Source organism: Myotis davidii, unplaced genomic scaffold (genome assembly GCF_000327345.1).
Source record: "Myotis davidii unplaced genomic scaffold, ASM32734v1 scaffold176, whole genome shotgun sequence".
In the NCBI taxonomy this organism is placed as follows: domain Eukaryota; kingdom Metazoa; phylum Chordata; class Mammalia; order Chiroptera; family Vespertilionidae; genus Myotis; species Myotis davidii.
In genome coordinates this window covers 1,090,430-1,110,592 of record NW_006287911.1, presented here as the reverse complement: position 1 = coordinate 1,110,592, position 20,163 = coordinate 1,090,430, and the positions used below count along the sequence as shown (strand labels likewise).

The window sequence follows — 20,163 nt, the reverse complement described above, 5'->3', positions numbered from 1 at the left end:
AAGCTTCAGCTGCCACGGCCTGGCCCCGCGTGGGATCGCGTCCCGCCGCCACTTCCCCGCCTCGCGGAGCTCCCGGGAAGTTTCTGAGCGACTTTCGGCTCCGAAGGAGGAAGAGCTGTTGGGAGGAGCCTTGCACTTCTCGCTGCTACCTTTTTATTGGCTGCTCGGTGACTTTTGCAGCTTGTCACTGATACAGGAAGAGACGGCGGAAAGCCTGGGAGAGCCACATTATTAATTAATGGAACAGCCCCTCGCGAAGAATCAGAAGCATCCTCCATGTTGGAGACTATCGGCCCGGAGATCTGGGGAGAGCGCCGGGGGTTCACGCGCACGTCCCTCCCCGAGTAAAGCCTTCGCCCTCAAGTCTGGCCCCATCGCTCGGTTACACGATGGGCGAAGATTACAATTAAGATTTAATTTGTATTTTTTGAACGCGGGACGAGGAATCAGGAATAAAAAGTGTTTTGATAGTTTCTTCTTCAAAATTAGAATTCTGTCTAAAACAATATTTTGCTTGGGTGAAACGTCCATCTTGAAAAGGAAATACCTTTCTTGACAGCAGTTCTCTTTAATACTTAGAGAGGGCAATTCCAAGACTTAGCAGAGGAAAAGAGCAAAAAAGTGTATGCTAGAAAACGTCATCATTCCCCTGGACCCCCAAATATTTAAAACTAAAACAACACACCTTTAGAAAGTAATACCTAGGGTACGCCGTGAAGATAGTTTGCAAATGGTCAATATTTAATTCACTCACTCAGAGTTTTAAAGATCGTGGATTTACTAGTGAAATTTCCTCCAAAGCAACTTTTCCCCATATCTGTGAAATTCATTTCAGAAATGAATTTTAGTGCACATAACACGTGACTTTTGAATTAAACAGAATTGTCCAAACTCCAGATAACTCCAAATGTTTGCCAGCTTTGTTTTAAAAGGCCTTTTTCGCTCTGCCCTTGATAGTTGCTTATTTGTAGGCTACCATGAAAGAACTAATTTAAAAGACAGTAAGTTTGGAGAACAGTTATTCAACAAAGGATGCAACTAATTACCAATACTATGAAATGATCATAGTTCTAGAAACTCTTTGGGATCATCTTTTAAGTACACGTGAACATTGGAGCTGAAAATGTGTATATCCAAATCTCAAGAGTTACCATTTTTAAACTTCTCTCAAGAGCCCACAAAGTCAGATTCAAAAGGGGAACAAAGGGTAGATAATTTTCAACCACTATTGAAACATTCTCACAATTCGAAATCCCAGCTTAACTATTAAGCTAAAAACATGAAATTTTCTCTGAACAAATAGTATTTATATTTCTTGTATCTCACTATTTGACAAGCTGTTAATTTTGTTAAATCCATGATCAAAAATAATGTTGATCTTATTGTATTGAATACAGATTTTAAACAATTGGATTTTTTATACTAACTTAATATTAACATTTTATTCTACTTCATCAAAATACTATCATACTCAATTTCCCTACTGCTATACTCAAATTTCAGTATCTCAATTCTGAGTTACATACATAGGATTTATTGTAATGGTTTGTGATACTTAATGTTATATACATAGATATTCATTGTTAACTCAGAATAATGTAAGTTTAGTAACTTACAATTAACATTCAAAAGTTTAGTTTTGATGTGTTTATAATATTTAACCAAATTGATAGCATACCTAAGCTACTCAAAATAACACTTTAAGTTATCCTACATATTTACTATTAAAAGCTTACCTAATATGTTATTTTTTTATTTTGGTATCATGATTACTTCCTTGCTTTATTAATAACTACTTCTAGGCTTTTGAGAGTGAAAAGTTCATTGCTGTATTCAGAAAGTAAAGGGCACTGTTGTGAAATAAGACTTTGTGTAATAGCACAGGGTAAAAATTTTTGAAATATTATAACGCAAATTATGAAAGGTACGTTATCACACAAAAAGATAAGAGAAAAAATGAAATTGAAATAATTTTTAACAACTTAATTCAATTAAACATTTGTCAGACTCCTTTTATGTGCCAAGACACTGTACTAGCTCATGTAAGGAATATAAATAAATGTATCCTCGCCTCAAAAAATGTACACTCTTGTGGGGAAGAGATAATGTAAAGACAACCAATACAAGAATTTTGTGAATCCCAACGATCACAAGTAATGTAATACAAAAAGAGAAGTAGAAAGGATTCGAAGAAAATGTAGAAGGGGGACTGGAAAGTCATTCACAGGGCATGCATTGAAGGGCAACAGAAAGCTTATGTTCCAACGTATCCTGGCAAGTCTCAAGATGCACACATCCCCACCCCCCAACCCTCCATTAGTCACCCCTCTGGATGAAGACACCAATGGCCCCTCATTAAATGTAAAATATACTGGTTAGGTAGGACGTGTATTAATCTAGTATCATCAAGACATAGTTTAATATTTGAGAAGGTATACTGCCTTACACAGCTAAGACAAAAAAGGACTATGGAATACAAATTTTAAAATCTTGGGCCAGAATAAATTCCCTGTATTCTATTGACTGATTAAGAAAGGCTTTACTTAGATAACTTGATGAGACAGCTGAAAGAAACCTTAGGGAACTCTTCTCATTTTGCAGCTGAGGTAACCAGCTGAAGCTCGGGAACTTGAATCTTGGCCTCCTCATTCCTTGTCCAGTCTCTCAACTATGCTGCTCTTTCTTTGGATTCAGTAACATCTAACTTTCTTCTGTGTCCTACTCTGTATCTATAAATGAGCCAAAATGCCATTTTAAATCCTTCTTAAACTGCTAAAATGTGCAAGGAATCAGATATATTACTCATGATCAGAAATAATTTATTTTTGAGAATCATCCAGGAAAGCAATAGGGGTAGTAAGAATCTTAAATTCTTCAGTTAACACATTTAACAAATATAAACACTTTATGTTCCTTACCTCTAAGTAGTAGTTATTAAAGTATTTAGAGTAAAGCTGCCCTAAGTTCTTCCAAGAAAAATACCTTCAACTTTGAAACTCTCTTCCTCCACATCTCTGATACCTGTCTCAACTCTTCCATGTTCTCTTCTTAATGTCTTCCTAACTAATTCATGGCATTTTACTATAAAAGATTTCTCTATATTATTTTTTAGAAGCAATGAATATGTTTCATTTCCTATCTGAAATCACTAGCCTAGTGTTAGGATAGTGATTCTAGAACTTAGATGACCATTGAAATCACCAAAGGGGTTTTTGAAAAATACTAATGTTTGGGCCACACCCTAGATCAATTAAAACAGTCTCTGGGATAAGGACCTAAGTGTTTGGAGTTTAAAATTCTATGCACGCAATTCTAATGTACTGCCATGGTTGAGAACTACATGCTTAGAAGAGATTGAGTTATTAATGCAGAAGTGATAATGTTAGCAGATTTGCATTTTTTAAATTCAACCCCTTGTGACTAAAGTAATGAATTATGGGATGGTAAGGGTTGAAAGAAGAGTCTGTGGGCATCATCATTATCACAGTAATAGTATACATTTAATGAATGCTTTCAGGTTGTCAAGCATTATGCTAAGGGCTTTAAATGAATCATCTCATGCAATTCTCACAACAAACTAAGTACTGTTTATAATTTCCATTTTACAGATGAAGCCATTGAGGCTCAGAGAGGTTAATTAAGTAGCATGCCCAAGGTCATACAGCCCAGAAGTAGAAAAACTCCAATTATCAACTCCAGAGTCCAAGCTCCTTATTACTACCAGTATTCTATATTTCCATGGGATGATTTGCTAATATAGCTTAGCTATAGATTGAAGCAGGGAACTTGATCCAGTGCACTAAAAAATGTAAAACTTGTGATGATCAAGAATGTTTGTTAATCAGAGAAGTACTATAGAAAATCAAGAAGACTTTTTAAAAATTATCTCAAGAGTCGGGAAAGCCTAAATGTAGCACAAAGTCCAAAATTCATAAATTAATTCTATACAATAAAAATTTCTGCATCACAAAAGCTACCACAAACGTGAAAGACAAATATCAAGCTGGAAGAAAATTATTTGCAACTCACTGATAGAGGGCTAATTTCCCTAATATATAATTTCCTATTTCTCTATCATATAAGCAATAATACTAGTAACCCAAGAGAAAAAGAAAAGGAAATACAAATAGTTTTTAAAACATATAAACATTCATAACCTCACTTATAATAAGAGAAATACAAATTAAAACTACACTGAGATGATATTTTTCATCCTTCAGATTTGCAAAGATCACCATCATATGTTGCCAAAGTCTGGGGAAACAGGCATAACCTCCATAAGGAGCAAATTGGCAATATTTAGCCAAAATTACAAATGCACACAGAAATTCAATCTTTAGAAAGATATCCCGCAAATATGACTGAACATAAGACTCTTTATTTTGGAACAGCATAATATTAAAATTAATGGAAATGTCCATAATTAAAAAATTATAATATGTCCATTCAGTGGTGTAGTCTGACATAAAAAAAATGACATTTAAAGAAAAAAGCAAAATGCAGAAAAATATGTATGAGACTTAATACATACATATTTGCTTGATACATAAAATGCATTTGAAAGGTTACACAGGAAAATAACACTGGTTGCCTCTGGAAAAAGAATTGTCAGGGGACAGGGATAATAGGGGACATTGTGGAAAGATGAGTAAAAAATTTTAAGATACAGAGATCAGACGGTAAAGAGGCCGGTCAGGACAGATAGCTGACGTAATAAAGTCTTTCACGTCACAACTGGGAATAAGTTTAGAATTGCAAATAAAAAGTAAAAAAAGTCTGTGTTAAGCATTTTATGGGACCTAGCATAGTGCCTTTCCCATGACAGGAGTCCAATACATATTTGTTAGATAGATGAGTGGCTAGATAGATATATAAAATACAAATTTAATTTGATTACAGTAAAATAAATAGAGTCAGATGGTTGCTTTTATCTTAACAGGAAATGGAATTTAGATTACACATTTCTGAAAAGCTATCTAAATTGTTTATGGTAATGATTAGTTATATATCAATTTACAGAACAAATCCTACTAATGATCAGCCAAATTGATTTATTATTGTTTTTAAATTAAGACACAGAAAAAAAACAAGTAGAAGGTTTTAAAATGTAAATTACAGATTTTTTTCTTATTTTTATCAACTGCCAAACTAATTTTTAAGTTTTAGTTTATGTTTAGTAAAATAGCTATCAGATAAAAGTTGCACTAATGCTTTCCATCTCATTTACTGACTAAATTCTGTTAATACTGGAGTATAAAATGGACTATACTTTGTTTGCCTTTTACTTTGCCTTTAGGGTTCAGGCTATAACCTACTATCAGATAGCATTTTAAATATTACTATACAATTTTAAAAATATTTTTTAAATATTTACTATAATGCCTAGAACATAGTAGGCACTCCAACCCTATTATAAAAAGTACAATGTCATTTCATTTTCTTATAACATTTAAATAATTAATATTTATAATATTCAATTAATAACATTATAATTAGGACCATATCTTTTTTTTCTACCAGTTAGCTCTTGTGGTTGTAGCATGGTATTACCAAGTTTAACACCAATGACTAGCCCCATATTATAATGCATGCATCTATAAACTACCTGGCAATTTTAGATGCAGAGAGAGAATTAACACAGTTGAAATTCAGAACCCATATCTGAATATATTGTTACTAAATTCTAATCTAAGAGCTCCTAGTGAAATATATTCTAATACTACGGGTGCCTGTAAAATAAAATATTTAGAGTTTTCTCTCTTTTATTTCTGTTGCTATCATCATACCTAGAAACCAGGAGTAATGCTACTATCCTATTTTCTCTAGTCTAAATATTTAGGTCAAAACACCCATCTCTTATTTTCTGAGCCTAACTGAAAAATAGATTAACTTCTCTCTAAGCTATTAGTAAACTGTTTCTCAAAAACTTCTTAGAATCTAGGAACCAGTTTGCTTACCAGAACTAGCATCTTGCCTATTTTAAGTGCAAAAAGCAAATGTCTGCCTTAGCAGGTTTGGTTCTGTGGATAGAGTATCTGCCTGAGGAATGAAGGGCCCCAGGTTCGATTCTGATCAATCTCTCCCCCCCAACGCCCCTCCCCCGAATCGACCTGTCTCTCTTTTCCCCCTCCCCCAATCGATGTGTATCTCTCCCTCTCGTCCCCCAGTACTAAACACATTTCTTTTTCCCATTTCAAACCTCTATCTTAAAATAAAGACCTTACCCTCAGTTCCCCTGTGGGAACTGAGCCCCCAAAGATGTCCACAGCTTAATTCCCAGAACCTGAGAATATGTTATAGGGCCAAAGAAACTTGCAGATGTGGTTAAGGTTAAGGACCTTGAGACGGGGGAGATTTGCCTGGATTATCCCGGTGGGCCCAATCTAATCACTTGTATCCTTAAAAGTGACGACACTTTCCTGGGTGTGGTCGGAGATAGATGTGATGACTGAAGAAAAGTTAGCGAGAGATGAGGGGTTGCTGGGTTGGGATGGAGAAACCAAGGAATGTGGTGGTCTCTAGAAAGAAGCTGGAAGATGCAAGGGAAAGGATTCTCCCCCAGAGGCCTCCAGAAAAGAACATAGTCTTGCCTACACCTTTATTTTTGCCCAGGGAGACCTGTTGGACTTCTGACCTACCACTACATTTCTGGTAATTTGTTAGAGCAGCAGCAGAAAGTGAATGCATCCAGTTCCCAATCAGAAAATATTCTTCATTCTCAGCTGGTTTTCATGGTGATACTGAAAGATATCTTTGAACCTTAAGAGTGATTTCACTCTTTCAAACTAAGGTTATTAGCAACTTCTACTTCTAGAATTTTTTGTAATGCTTTATCCAGCTGCCAAATTGCATAAATTCATCTAGTCATTCAATAACCACATACAACCATAACATATCTAGCCAAAATTAGTATGTAAGTAATAAGATGATTATAAATGGACAATGACTTTTCCCCCTCATTAGACGAGATCGGGCGCGTTCAGGGTGGTATGGCTGTAGACTTCCCCCTCATTAGAGTCTATTTTCTCAGATGTGCTTAGGATCTTGCTCCATCAGTCCACTGCCCTCTATCTAATATCAAGCTCTCCTTCGCCACTGAGATCTCTGCCCTTGGGCTGTAATCTAGTGCAAGTCTCCATCATTGTACGGGTAAAAATTAAGTATATCTCTATCTTCAGCACTGTTTCTTTTCTGTTCTCAGCCAAGATTTAAAAAGGAATATTATGTTCCTTGTTTCTACTTCTTTATTTCTGAACCTTCCATAGCCTCCCTATACACTCCTCTAAAACTACTCTTCACTCTGTCCTCCTAATGCCAAATCCAATAGACTCTCACCAGGGAAGAGTCCACCTTGTTGACTCTGCTCCTTGACATTCTCTCCTACCTTAGCCTCTGGGGCACACTGTCCCCTGGTTCTCCCGCCCCTCTGAACTGTCCCGAGTCTCCTTGGCATCACCTCTTTCTCCACAACCTATTCCCTAACCTGGGGTTTCCAGACTTTCTTCCATACATTCTCTTCTCTCCTCACTCTTCCAGGAAGCCTTCGCTAATCAGGGTCGCCTCCTGTGTAGTTACTGGTAATTGCACCCATTCTTACTGGAATGTAAACTCCTCTAGGGTCTTCTTGTTTCCTTAGGGACTCTACCTCAGCTCCTTCAAGATTTTTGAGATGGAGAATGACTCATCAAACTGACATGTTATAAAGACTGATCTGGGTGTGGTATGTAAGGCTGAATGTATTGGATAGAGCCTGGGGGCAGGGAAACCAGTTGCAAAGGCATAGGAGTACAAGTATGAAATAACAACAGCCTGCACTGCCTTGGCAATAGAAAGAAAGAAAAGCCAGGGAAATATTTCAGTATAAGTAAGTACAGGCATACCTCATTGGATTGCTCCTCACTTTATTGAGCTTCACAGGTGTTGCATTTTTTACAAACTGAAGGCAAGATACTCCACCAGCTAAAAGGTTACAACTCATGCCCAGCTGGTGCTGCTCAGTGGTTGAGAATTGCCTTCGGAACCAAGAGATCAAGGTTTGATTCCTGGTCAGGACACATGCCTGGGTTGCCTGCTCGACCCCTAGAAGGGGGCATACAGGAGGCAGCCGATCAATGATGTTTCTCTCTCATTGATGCTTTTATCTCTCTATCCCTCTCCCTTCCTCTCTCTCTAAAAACATATATATAAAAGAAAACAATAAAAAATATTTCAAAATAAAAGCATTCTTAAAAAAAGATTACAACTCGCTTTATTGTGATACTCTATTACTGTGGTCTGGAACTGAATCCACAAGATCGCCAAGATATACCTATATTTAGTGACAGAACTTGATGACGCATTAAGGAAGGGAGAGGAAATGCCAGAGATGACTCAAAAGTTTCAGACATGAAAGACTAGAAAGGTAATACCATCATTAACAGAAATGGGGTGATTAGGTATAGGAGATAGGTTTGGGAGAAAGATGAGGCATTCAGTTTTAGATATGGAACATCAAAGGAGAGATGCCCCACAGGCAGATGGAAGACTGGACTCTGAAATCAAAAGAGAAATCAGGATTGAGGCTATAAATTAGGGAACTGTTTCCAGAAATAAGATAACAAAAGCTACTCAGGTTTCTGGGTACACAGTAGGTAATTAACATTTACTAAATAAATAAGTCCCTTGACATTTTTTCCTCTATTCAAGTACCAGTGCAAGCAATAGGATGCCCAAGATACTCACCAACACTCCACAATACCTCTCTCTTCTACTGTAAGTAACCCCCAGCATTTGCTTTTTCTATTGCTTCTTCCTGGTTGATCATTGCAAGATACTACAAAAACATGCTCTCTAATCTTAGGGCCTTCGCAGACATGCTAAACTCCTTTCTAGGTCATCTCATGTTGCTGTTCTATTGAACACCCTTACAACAGGTTTTCTAAACCTCTTCATTTTCCCCAAGCTTCCAACCTAAGGGTTTGCTTTCTAGCGCCACATTTGATGCCTGTGGTTCCCTTCAAAGCAGAGCTTTAGACAAAGATAGTTTATTGGAGAATATGAGTTTAGGGAATAGAATAAGGGGCTCAGGGCAAACAACATAGACAAGAAAGAAAAGTCAATATAAGAATGCATTATTCAGTTGACTGATGCCACGGGCAACTGTTTGGTTGATCTGAGGAACCTTGTGAGAGGCCTTATGAAATATATCTCACGATTCTGTATTTGAGTGAAGAAGAAGAAAGAGGAAAGAATTTATCCATCAGTTCTTGTCTACCATTGCTCAAGGTTGTACCACGTGCTTCTAGTTGCACGTGTGTGGAGAGCTGGTTTCTGCAGATATCCCTTTATTACGCAGGGAGTGAGAGAGGCAAGGTGACATTATGTTGCTCCTGAGAGAAGGTGGTTGATGCCTGCATAGAGTTGATCATTGGGCAGCATTGGAATAAGAGGGAAGGCTGGAAGGATATAACAGGATGCACAAAAGATTTTTAAACACTGCCTCTCTCTGAGTTTCCTCTATTTGAGTTAATGGTATCTCTCTCTTCAGCTGCTCAAGGCCAGTCCTGGACTCCTTTCTTTCTCTCACATTTCACATCTAATCTTTCCAGAAATCTTATTGGTTCTACCTTCAAAGTATGTCCAGAATCGGACCACTCACCATCTCCATTGCTACTCTTTGATTATTGCCAAAATGTCTCTTTCTTAGCCTTAACTTGCTCTCAACACTCACTCTGCCTCCTAATTTATTTACAAAATCTGGGCCATTCAATATGACTTCTGTTCTCAATCCAAATATTCTTTCGTTCTCACCCCACTCTTTTTTCCTTCCCTATTGTCTTCTCCTTTCCAGGGCTCTATCTGTGCATTTTATCACATTTCTCTCAACCTGCAGGACCTTATTATATGATTTCCTTCTCTAATATCTCTCCACTTCAGTTATTCTTTTCTTTTGGTCTACTAAAGCATGCAAGTCCGCCTTATCCTTAAAAAACAATTTTCCCAACACTGTGATCCCCTCAGAGCTAGCATCTTATCACTCTTTTTCTGTGTTACTAATTAATAGAAATTTTACAACTATATAGAATCTTTTTGTTGTTGTTAATCCTCACCTGAGGATATTTTTTCCATTGAATTATAGAGAGAGTAAGAGAGAGAGGATGAGAGAGAGAGAAAGAAACATCAATGTGAGAGAGACACACTGATTGGTTGCCTCCTGCACATGCCCCCACTGAGGCAGGGATTGAACCTGCAACTGAAGTACATGCCCTCGACTGGGAATCCAACCTGAGACCCTCAGGTCTGAGGGCCGACACTAACCACTGGACACCCAGCCAGGGCAAGAATGTTGATAGTGGTTTGAATTCTTGGTAGAGCGCTTTTGTGTTATATGTCCTATTTGTTTGTGTCAGAGTCTCCAAAAGTTTCTGTAGGACAGAAATAATATAACTCAATCATAAAATTTTTTCAGCTATGACTAATCAAGAAATAGTTGTGAGATTTAGGATGCTGACTTCTGAGAAAAAATAAATAATATAATACTACTTTGCCTTTATCTGCTTCCAAGTAGTTCAAAGTGTAAATGCACTTAGAGTTGTCATGTGATGGTTATCTCTTAATCATAGGCAGGGTTTTTCTGATGTCTATAACAATTGCAATTATACTCATTTTAGGCTGTAAGCAAGAGTCTTGGGCAACCCCTACAGCAACAAATGTAGATGTTAGCGTGAGAAGTGAGCAGTTAAGTTTTAAACTTGTAAAGCATTATGAGCACACTAATTTTGTTCATTATTAATTTAGGTAAAATCAATTTGACTTTATAAAAGTTATTTACTTGAAAGTTGATATTGACTTCTCCTCTGTATGCTACATATACACCTACATTTCTCCTTCTATCCCCAAAAGCTACCTTTTAGCCCTGTTTCACAATAGCTGCCTTCCTGAATTGTTGACGAAGTTAAAGAAAATGCCAGAATGTGCTGCAAAGTATTTGAGCTAAGTGCTTAAGAATAAAACATTTGAAAACAAATTAGTTTTTATAACTAACTTTTAGAAAAAGGTATTTTTATAAATTTATAAAAATAAAATATGTATTTTATGTTATTCTAACAAAATTAAATCTCCACAACTAGAAAGCTTCTGAAAAATACTTAAGAATATTGTGATTTACAATAACACAAGTTTATTTTTTATAGTGAAATATAAAAATTGAATTAAAAATCATTTTGAGAGCAACTGCTGGATATAAAACACTTTGCCAAGTACTGAGCTTAATATTTAAATATAAGAAAGTCATAGTGGCTCATATTAAAGGTCTATGTTACAAACATATATAGAAATACATTCTATATTATTATTCTCATTTTATAGATAATAAGGCTGAAGTTTAGCAGGGTAAAGAAATCGTCCACATTCTCACAGTATGTAAATGGAAGAGGTGAAATTTAAATTCAGATTGATTAGATGTCAAAGTCTATTCATTCAACAAGTATTTCGGAGTGCCTTTATATGCCAGACACTGTTATAGAGACTTGGGCTACATCAGGGAAGAAAACAGAAGATCCTTGCACTCTTGGTGCTCATATTTATTAGCTGACAACTCCTTTGCCCCATCCCCTGCCTCCTATCTACACAAATAAAGAAAAATTTACTTTCCCAAGCTTAACCCTTCTACCTAGATTGTCTTTATCACAAGTCTCCTTTGAAATCTGGCTTAATCAATTATTGCCTCTTCAACTTCCATGTAAATATCAATTATTGCCTCTTCCACTTCCATGCAATTATACTCATACTTATCTTGAAAAATGCCTCTACTTGTCCCTGTTTCCATTCCTTTTTCTTGTTCCACACCACACTCCACAGCACCCATTCTCTCTAACCCTTTGATACCTTGTTTTCCTTCCAAAGCTTGTTTACAGTCCTCATGCCTCTCCATTTCTCTACAGCATTAACCATGCTAAGCACTCCTGGGAACTCCTGCTTGACGGATGAGAAATCTCCTTAGCCTAGCTTTAAAAGAATGGTATGTCTACAGTATACCCATGAGTATCTTTAAGAAGAAGGAATAGGGACCTTCTCCTGTGAATACTGTCATCACAGTGAGATGTTGAGTAAGTCAGAAAATTGGCTGCCTTTTCCTGAAATCATCTAGGATCTTTCTTTTCACATTTTTAAGATCTTTCTAATACAGACAAGATGATATATTCATATTCATTGTGTCATATATTTTACTGGAAAATAGAAGTAACTATAAGCTAGTACAGAAATCAGACATAATTTCTACCACTTATCAGGTGACTCAGAACTGCTTCTGACTCAAGATACATACTCAGAAGCAGATACAAGAATTTTAAAAGCATAAATTTAGAGTAACTTAATGTTAGGACAAAAAGTCCCACATAAATCAAGTGTATTCCAGCCCAGTAATAACAATGTTTATTATAGTGCTTCTAAATCATTAAGAAAAGATAAAATCAAAAAAAGAAAGAAAAAGAAACAACAAAAAGAAATTAAAAAAAGATAAAATTATGTTCAATATACTATTCAGGAGTCTGAGAATGTGTGTACTGTACACACACACATACACACCAACTACCCAGGTAAAGAAAGAAAACATAGCCCGGCTGGTGTGGCCCAGTGGTTGAGCATCAATGTATGAACCAGGTGGTCACAGTTCAATTCATGCCTGGTTTGCGTGCTCCATCCCAGTAGGGGGTATGCAGGATTGATGATTCTCTCTCATTGATATTTTTTTTAACTTTTCTTTTAACTTTTCTTTTTATTGCTTAAAGTATTACAAAGAGTAGTACATTTGTCGCCCTTTTTTCCCCCTTGACCTTCCCCCAGCCTCCCCTACCCCCCAGTGTCGTGTGTCCATTGGTTGGGCTTATATGCATACATACAACTCCTTTGGTTGATCTCTTACTGCCCACCCCCCCACCTGCCCCAATCCTCCCCAGCCTTCCTGCTGTAGTTTGACAATCTGTTTAATGCTGCTCTGCCTCTGTATCTATTTTTGTTCATCAGTTTATAATCATCATTGATATTTTTATCTCTCTCCCTTCCTCTCTGAAATCAATAAAAATATTTTTTAGAGAAAGAAAACATAGCCTGAACCCCAATATTTATGGGATTTGTCCAAGTTGTTACACATAGCTGTAGTTTATTCATTTTTGTTACTCTGTGGTGTTCTATCATATACATTCACCAAATTTATCCATTCTTTTATTGATGAACACTGGGTTGCTTATAGTTTTATCTATGAATATTCTTGTACATGTCTGATGAATATGTAGATAGGAGTGAAATTGTCAGGTCACAGAATATGCTTATTTTTAGCATTAATGGAAACAAATTGTCTTCCAAAGTGGTTATGTAAATTGGCACTCCCACCAGCATCATTACATAAGTCCCAGCGGCTGCATATCCTCACTAATACTTGGTATTGCCTTTCTTTTCAGCCGTTCTCGTATGTACGTAATAACATCACACTGTAAATTTGCCTTTTTCTGATTGTTAATGAGGTAGATTATCTTTTTGCATGTTTGTCATTTACATTTTTCTTTGGTGATATCCTCTTTATATCTGAAAAGATTTTGATATTAAGTGGTTCAAATAGACACAATAAATTTTGTCAGGTAGAACAGGGGCAAAGGACAGCCATCACAGCTCTTTAATTTGCTACTTATTGGGCTTTGTGAGCAAAGCAAGAAAAGACCAAAAGTTGCTCTGCCTTACAACATAGAGTCATTGTTTCTATGTACTGAGCTTGAGGCCTGAAAATACAGGGAAGTTATTATTTTCTCAATAGGCTTTAGAGAAAGTTATCTGTTTCAAAGTGTAATGTGTAAATGTTGTGGTGTCTACAAGAACAGGGAGGCCAGAGGAGCTCTGCCCCTTACATTCTCTCCAGGCCTCAGGAGAGAAAAGACATTAACTCAAAGATGAACTCCAATCAGGTTCTAGTGGCTTTTGGTAGCAGAAAGGAGTCTCATAATCAGAAGACATTTTAAAGAGAGACTGTAAGCCTGACTGGTCCTCCCTCATAGGCTGAAAGTGAAGTTGCAATGGGAGCTGGATGGGAGGGACAGCTAACCACTGCGTGATCATATATGGGAAATTCACAAATACAGAACAGTTTCACTTCCCCTCCTGTCAGATTATTGAAGCTTTGGTAAATTCTCTTCTTTCAAATGAGAAAAATGCATCCCTTATTTGCCAGACATCCGTACAATAGTTAAGGATAATTAATCATGCTAGAGAAACAATAGGCTGTTGCAGAAAGCAAATGCCTTTGTAAGACTGGGTTTTTAAATTTCCCATTTGGCACATAAAACCTTGGGAAACAAAGTTTTCTCATCCATAAAGAGTAAATATAGATTCTAGACTTATATATGTTTCTATGTGAATTCTATCTAAACTTTAAGGCATATATACATTATAATCCATACTATCTAGTCTATTCTAGAAATACAATGCCATGGAAAGTTTTATTACTTATTTTACAAAGTTAGCGTAATCCTGAGAACAAAATCTGAAACACATAGCACACACAGAAAAAGAAAACCACAGAGCAATATTATGAATGAAAACTGATGCCAAAAAAAGTCCAAATATAGTATTAGTCATAAAATCCAGTAATATATTAACAAAATAACACACCCTAACCAAGAAGGTTATTTTGAGACTGTACAAATGGTTCAACATTAGATCAACAAATACATCTCAATACGTTAATAGATCAAAAGAGTAAAAATCCAAGATTGCTTTGAGAGGGAACAAAAACGAACTTGATAAAATTCACTGTCTGATCTTCACTGTAATAAAAAAAACAACAACAAAAGTATAAATGAAGACACAATGAAGTATACATAGCAAATTTGAAACTTACATTAAAACCTTAATTACATTTCTATCAAAATTTGAAATAATAAAAAAAATCCTCACTATTGTTGCTATTATTCATATCTATTCAGGAAGTTGGCTAATAAAACAAGAAAAATAAATAAGAAGTATGATATTAAAATCTTAGAGAAATTTATAATTATGTGTAGATGATCTAATTGGAAAACCAAGAGTCACCTAAAAAAAAATTACCACTAATAAGAGAGGTTCAGAAAGATGTTTGGTTACAAGAAAACTTTCCTGTACAGTAGCAGTAACCATTTGGAAAATATAGGGGAAGCAAGATCCCCTTCAAAAAGAGGCCCGAATTCTCACTTGATATTTATTCTGCTTGAAACACTTTCTTTGCATCTCTGTATGCCTACTGCTCTCATCATTCCCTTCTCATCTTAATTTCCTAGTCTTTAGAAAGACTTCTCCCCTTTCTAGGCCCGAACACTATTAAGCGTTTTTCCAGGCAGAAATTGCTGCTATGTGTGTTCGCATGTGCTTACCTTTCCTCCTGGGTACACAGAACACACTTCCAAGCCTCCTTTGTGGCTAGTTGGACCCATGTGACTGAATTCTGGCCACTGTAATATGGGAGAAAATGCCACTTGTAAAGCAGGGGGCGGAAAATTCTCAAGCATTTCTCTACTCCCCCTTCTCTTCTCCTGTCAACTAAGTGATAATATTCCAAAGACCTAGAGAAGGTGGAGACACAAGTTGGAAGTAAGATGGAACCACAGTTTAGAAGAGAATTGCTCCAGGGAGCTGCCCACTCAGGAACAACCACGCTGGCCTGTTGCACGAGCGGGAAGTACGTTTCTTACCAGTAAAAAAATTTGGGTTGTTTATGACAATAAGAATAAATACATTTACTCCATGTCAGATATTATAGCACTGTAAGTAGTTTAGGGCTCACAACTTCATTTTCAGATGAGAAAATACCAATTTAATGATTTTCGTTTGTTTGCCCAAGGTCACATAGCTACTGGAGTAGAGGAGCCACTTGTTTTTGGCGCCTATGCTCTTTACAGCAGGCTGCACTGGCTCACAAAAGCAAGTACGCTTTTGAAAAAAAGTAATGAGAGGACCTTATATTACCAGAAACAAAAACATATTGTAAATCTATAAAAATAAAAAAGAATAAACAAGAGAGGTAGACACACAAATCAATGGAACAGAGTTACAGATACTCCCCAGCAGGATACTCAGTTGATTTTTGACAAGGATGCTAAAGCAAGTAATGGTGCTGGAGTAATTGGATAGCTATAGGCAAAATAAATAAATACACTTCAATTTAAAACTCACACCTTTTACAAAAATTAACTCAAAATGGATCATAGTCTTAATTAAATACAAAACATAAAAGCTGTAAATTTTTAGAAGAAGAAAATCTTTGGGACCTAGGGCTAGGCAAAGAGTTCTTAGTCTTGACACCTGAAAATCAAGATCCATAACACCCAACACCCTGGTAAGAGGAACACTTTTTCTGCACCTTTGTATGTCTGCTGCTCTCATCATTCTTTTCTCATCTCCATTTCCTATTCTTTAGAAAGACCTCTCCCCTTTCTAGAATGAAAAGACAAGCTATGACTTGGGAGAAAATATTTGCAAACTAATATCCACCACCAAAGGGATTATGTAAATTTAATGTAACATATAAAGAATTTTCAAAATTCAACAGTTAAAAAACAACCCTATTAGAAAATGGACAAAAGACATGAACAGACATTTCACTGAAGAGGATATGTGGATGGCAGATAAAGCATATGTAAAGATGTTCAACATCATTAGCCATCAGGGAAATGCAAATCAAAACCACATGAGATATTAGTACACACCTATTAGAATGGTTAAAATAATAAATAATGACAACAATGCTGGCAAGAAAGCAGAGAAACTGAATCACTTGTTGCTGGTGGGATTGTAAAACGTTTAGTTGCTCTGGAAAATAATCTCCTTTAGTGGGTCAGTGAACTAATTTTTTTTTTTTTTTTTACTGGTTTGTGTTGCCTTGCCCTCGAAGTAAATAAACTTTGTTTTGCTTTAAGAAAAGGGAAGGGAGAATAGACAGATCAATCAATGGAACCAAAGAGAAAGTCCAGAAATAGCCTCAGTATAGCTAAGAATTTAGAATTCAAAAAGGTAGAATTTTGAATCAGTGGGGTAAGAGGGATCAAAATTGTATTGGGTCAACTGTGCAAACTATTTGGGAAAAAAGATCAATAATATCTCTCTATCATATGTCTTATTTCAAAATAAGTTTCATATGGAATATATACTAAATGGAAAAGAAACATGAAAGTGTAAGCCATATTATTCTGACTTAAAATTTTACTCTTAGGAGAAAATGTTTGTATTATTTAACCTTACTGTAGAGAAAGCCTGCCTGAGCACGATGCAATAGATAACAATAAAATGGAAAAGACTGATAAAATTAACTATCTATCTATATATAAAAGGCTAATATGCTAAGTGTCCCTCCAACCATCTGACCAGTCGCTATGATACACACTGACCACCAGGGGGCAGGTACTCAATGCAGGAGCTGCCATGACACTCACTGGCCATTTACTAGTACAAAGAAATAGCACCACAGATCTGGTGCCAACAAAGCAACACTCGGCTTCCCCCAAGTGGGACACAGGCCCTGCCACCACCCCAGAGCGACATCCCACCAAATCGCAGCCAATGCTGCCAAGACTCCTATGGTTCAAAATGCGGCCCACAGCCCAGCCCGGAAACAGTGGCTGTGGGTGCTGGGTAATGACGTCACATAGCAACACCTGGCTTCCTCTCCCTAGTGACTAGCCTCCTTGGAGTTTCTTCAGTCCAGGAACACGACTTGCTTTGCAGTGGTTCTCAGCCTGTGGGTCGCGACCATCAGAAAACACATATAGCATATCAGATATTTACATTACGATTCATAACAGTAGCAAAATTACAGTTATGAAGTAGCAACAAAAATAATTTTATGGTTGGGGGTCACCACAACATGAGGAACTGTATTAAAGGGTCACGGCATTAGGAAGGTTAAGAACCACTGCTTTATAGCTAAGTGCAAACATTTTACACTTTAACCAAATGTCTGTGAAGCATTTTCCCGTGCCTCATCTCATTTGATCCTCACAGAAGTCCTGGAGTAGGTAGATAGGAGACTCGGTGGAATTCTATTTTCATTAGCTGGAAAATGGAGATTTAGAAAGCTTAGAAACTTGACCCGACTGAAAAGAAGTAAGAAATGGTGGACCTTGAAAATGACTTCAGGTTTTCTCACTGCGCAGAATATAGTCAAATACTGCTGCAGTTACACATTTTACCCTTTGTTCTCCCTGTGTGATCTACAATAATAATCTGCTTCATGTTGATATTTACTGCTGTGTTGCTGACAATTACCTGAAAGAGAAGTTGGGGTGCTTCACTGGGCTGGAAAAAGTTTAGCTAAATCAGAAAGCAGGTCTAATTAAGCAAGTTTATTCTATATTATAAAAGGCTAAGTTGACTCTCGCATGTGTGATACATATAAAGCTCTCGCTGATGCCAATCACACGTGTGTGTTTTGATCTGTTATTGTCAATTGTGAATTTGGTTGACACTTCTATTATAAAGAAAGGGTGAATAGTGATATTAAAATATTTCTTCTAATTAATTTCCTTTCAATGTGCATGAATCCATGCACCAGGCCACTAGTATAAAAATAAAATGTTTTGTTTAGCTAAAAATAAAATTTAAAAGCATGGAAAACACAATAATATTTGTAATAATTATGACAGGTAAATGTTTACCAGTAGTATCCTTAATAAATAAAGAGGCCTTATAAACAAAAAGAAAGAACCCAATAGAAAAATGGACAAAGCACATAAAGCCCCTTACAAAAGAAAAAATACAAATGACCAACATTTGGAGAAAGATGATGTCTCCTTAGAAATTAGAGCTATACACACCTATTTGTATTTATTAATGTTCAGGTGCAAAATTTGCCCACTTTTTAAACTATTACTATATCCCCCAGAAGTTTTGGGTACTGTGGGCAAAAATTTACCTATAAGAATGTTCATCAAAATTTTATTTATATTAGCAAAAAAATAAATAAATAAATAAAAACAATTCAAATGTTTAGTAAAAAGGGATGAAATAAATTATTGTATATCCAAACAACTGAACACTGTACTGCCATTAGAAATGATCTTGTAAAAGTGTATTTTATTCCCATGGAAAAATATTTTAAATATATGGTTCAAGTGAAAAATAATGTTACAAAACGATATGCATATGTTTCAAAAAGATATCAAAATTTTAACACTGGCCAGTATTTATTTCTGGATTGCTGGGTAATTGGTGTTTTTTATTTTCACTTTAAATTTTTGTTTTTTGCTGTTTTGAGTTTTCTGTAATGAGCATATATTGTTTTTATAATAAGAATAAAAACAAGATTAGCTGGGTTTTGTCTTTAACTGCTGCAACTCAGTAATTTTTATGACAACTGGAAGATAATACATCATTGTAAACTATATGGTAGGTCTGGGGAAAAGTGTTGTCTACAATACATGATAAAATAGATTTTCTTTGGCAATATAATTAAATAATAAGAATACAAAACGCAAGTATGGATGTCCCCAAAGCAACCCAGTCCAGTCCCTAAAGTTGGGGTCATTGCACCTGCCTCCACACTGCTTTTGTTTCAGGTAATGCAACCACAACTGAGCATCACTTACTTTCTCCTTTACAATTCTCTCTTTCTGTGAATGACACTGTTAATAGAAAAATACATGAAAAATGGCTTTTGAAAAATTATTGTTTTAGTAAATTAATTTGATCATTAAATCTATCGGCTAGCAAAGATCAGATAACCCGAAGCATTGGTAATAAATTTCTAAATCTTCTCATTGCTTTTTTTGATGGTTGTTGTTAATCCTCACCCAAGGATACTTTCCCATTAATTTTTAGAGAGAGAGGAAGGGAGGAGAGACAGAGAGAAACATTGATGTGACAGAGACACATTGATTGGTTGCCTCCTGCCCCACCCCTACTGGGCCAGGGATTGAGCCTGCAACCAAGGTACCTGTCCTTGACCAGAATAGAACCTCTTCAGTCCTGGGGCTGACACTCTAACCACTGAACCAAACTGGCTGGGGCCAGATGGATACTAGACAATGTGGTAATCATTTCGTAAGGCACATAAATGTCTAATCACTATGTTGTACACTTGCAACTAATATAATACTGAATGTCAACTACAATAAAAAAAATAAATAAATGTAGCCCAGTCATGTGGCTCAGTGGCTGAGCATCGACCTA

The 20,163-nt window shown here is 36.3% G+C and overlaps 1 protein-coding gene across 1 annotated transcript in view; it reads right to left on the bottom strand.

The window, feature by feature from the left end:
- Positions 1 to 11,911, bottom strand: part of BAZ1A (bromodomain adjacent to zinc finger domain 1A) — a 105,982-nt gene extending 94,071 nt beyond the window's left edge. The window contains exon 1 of the mRNA XM_015561312.1: positions 11,705 to 11,911. Within this exon, the coding sequence (XP_015416798.1) occupies positions 11,705 to 11,911 (207 nt within the window). The remainder of the gene's footprint in view (positions 1 to 11,704) is intronic.
- Between the last annotated feature and the right edge of the window lie 8,252 nt (positions 11,912 to 20,163).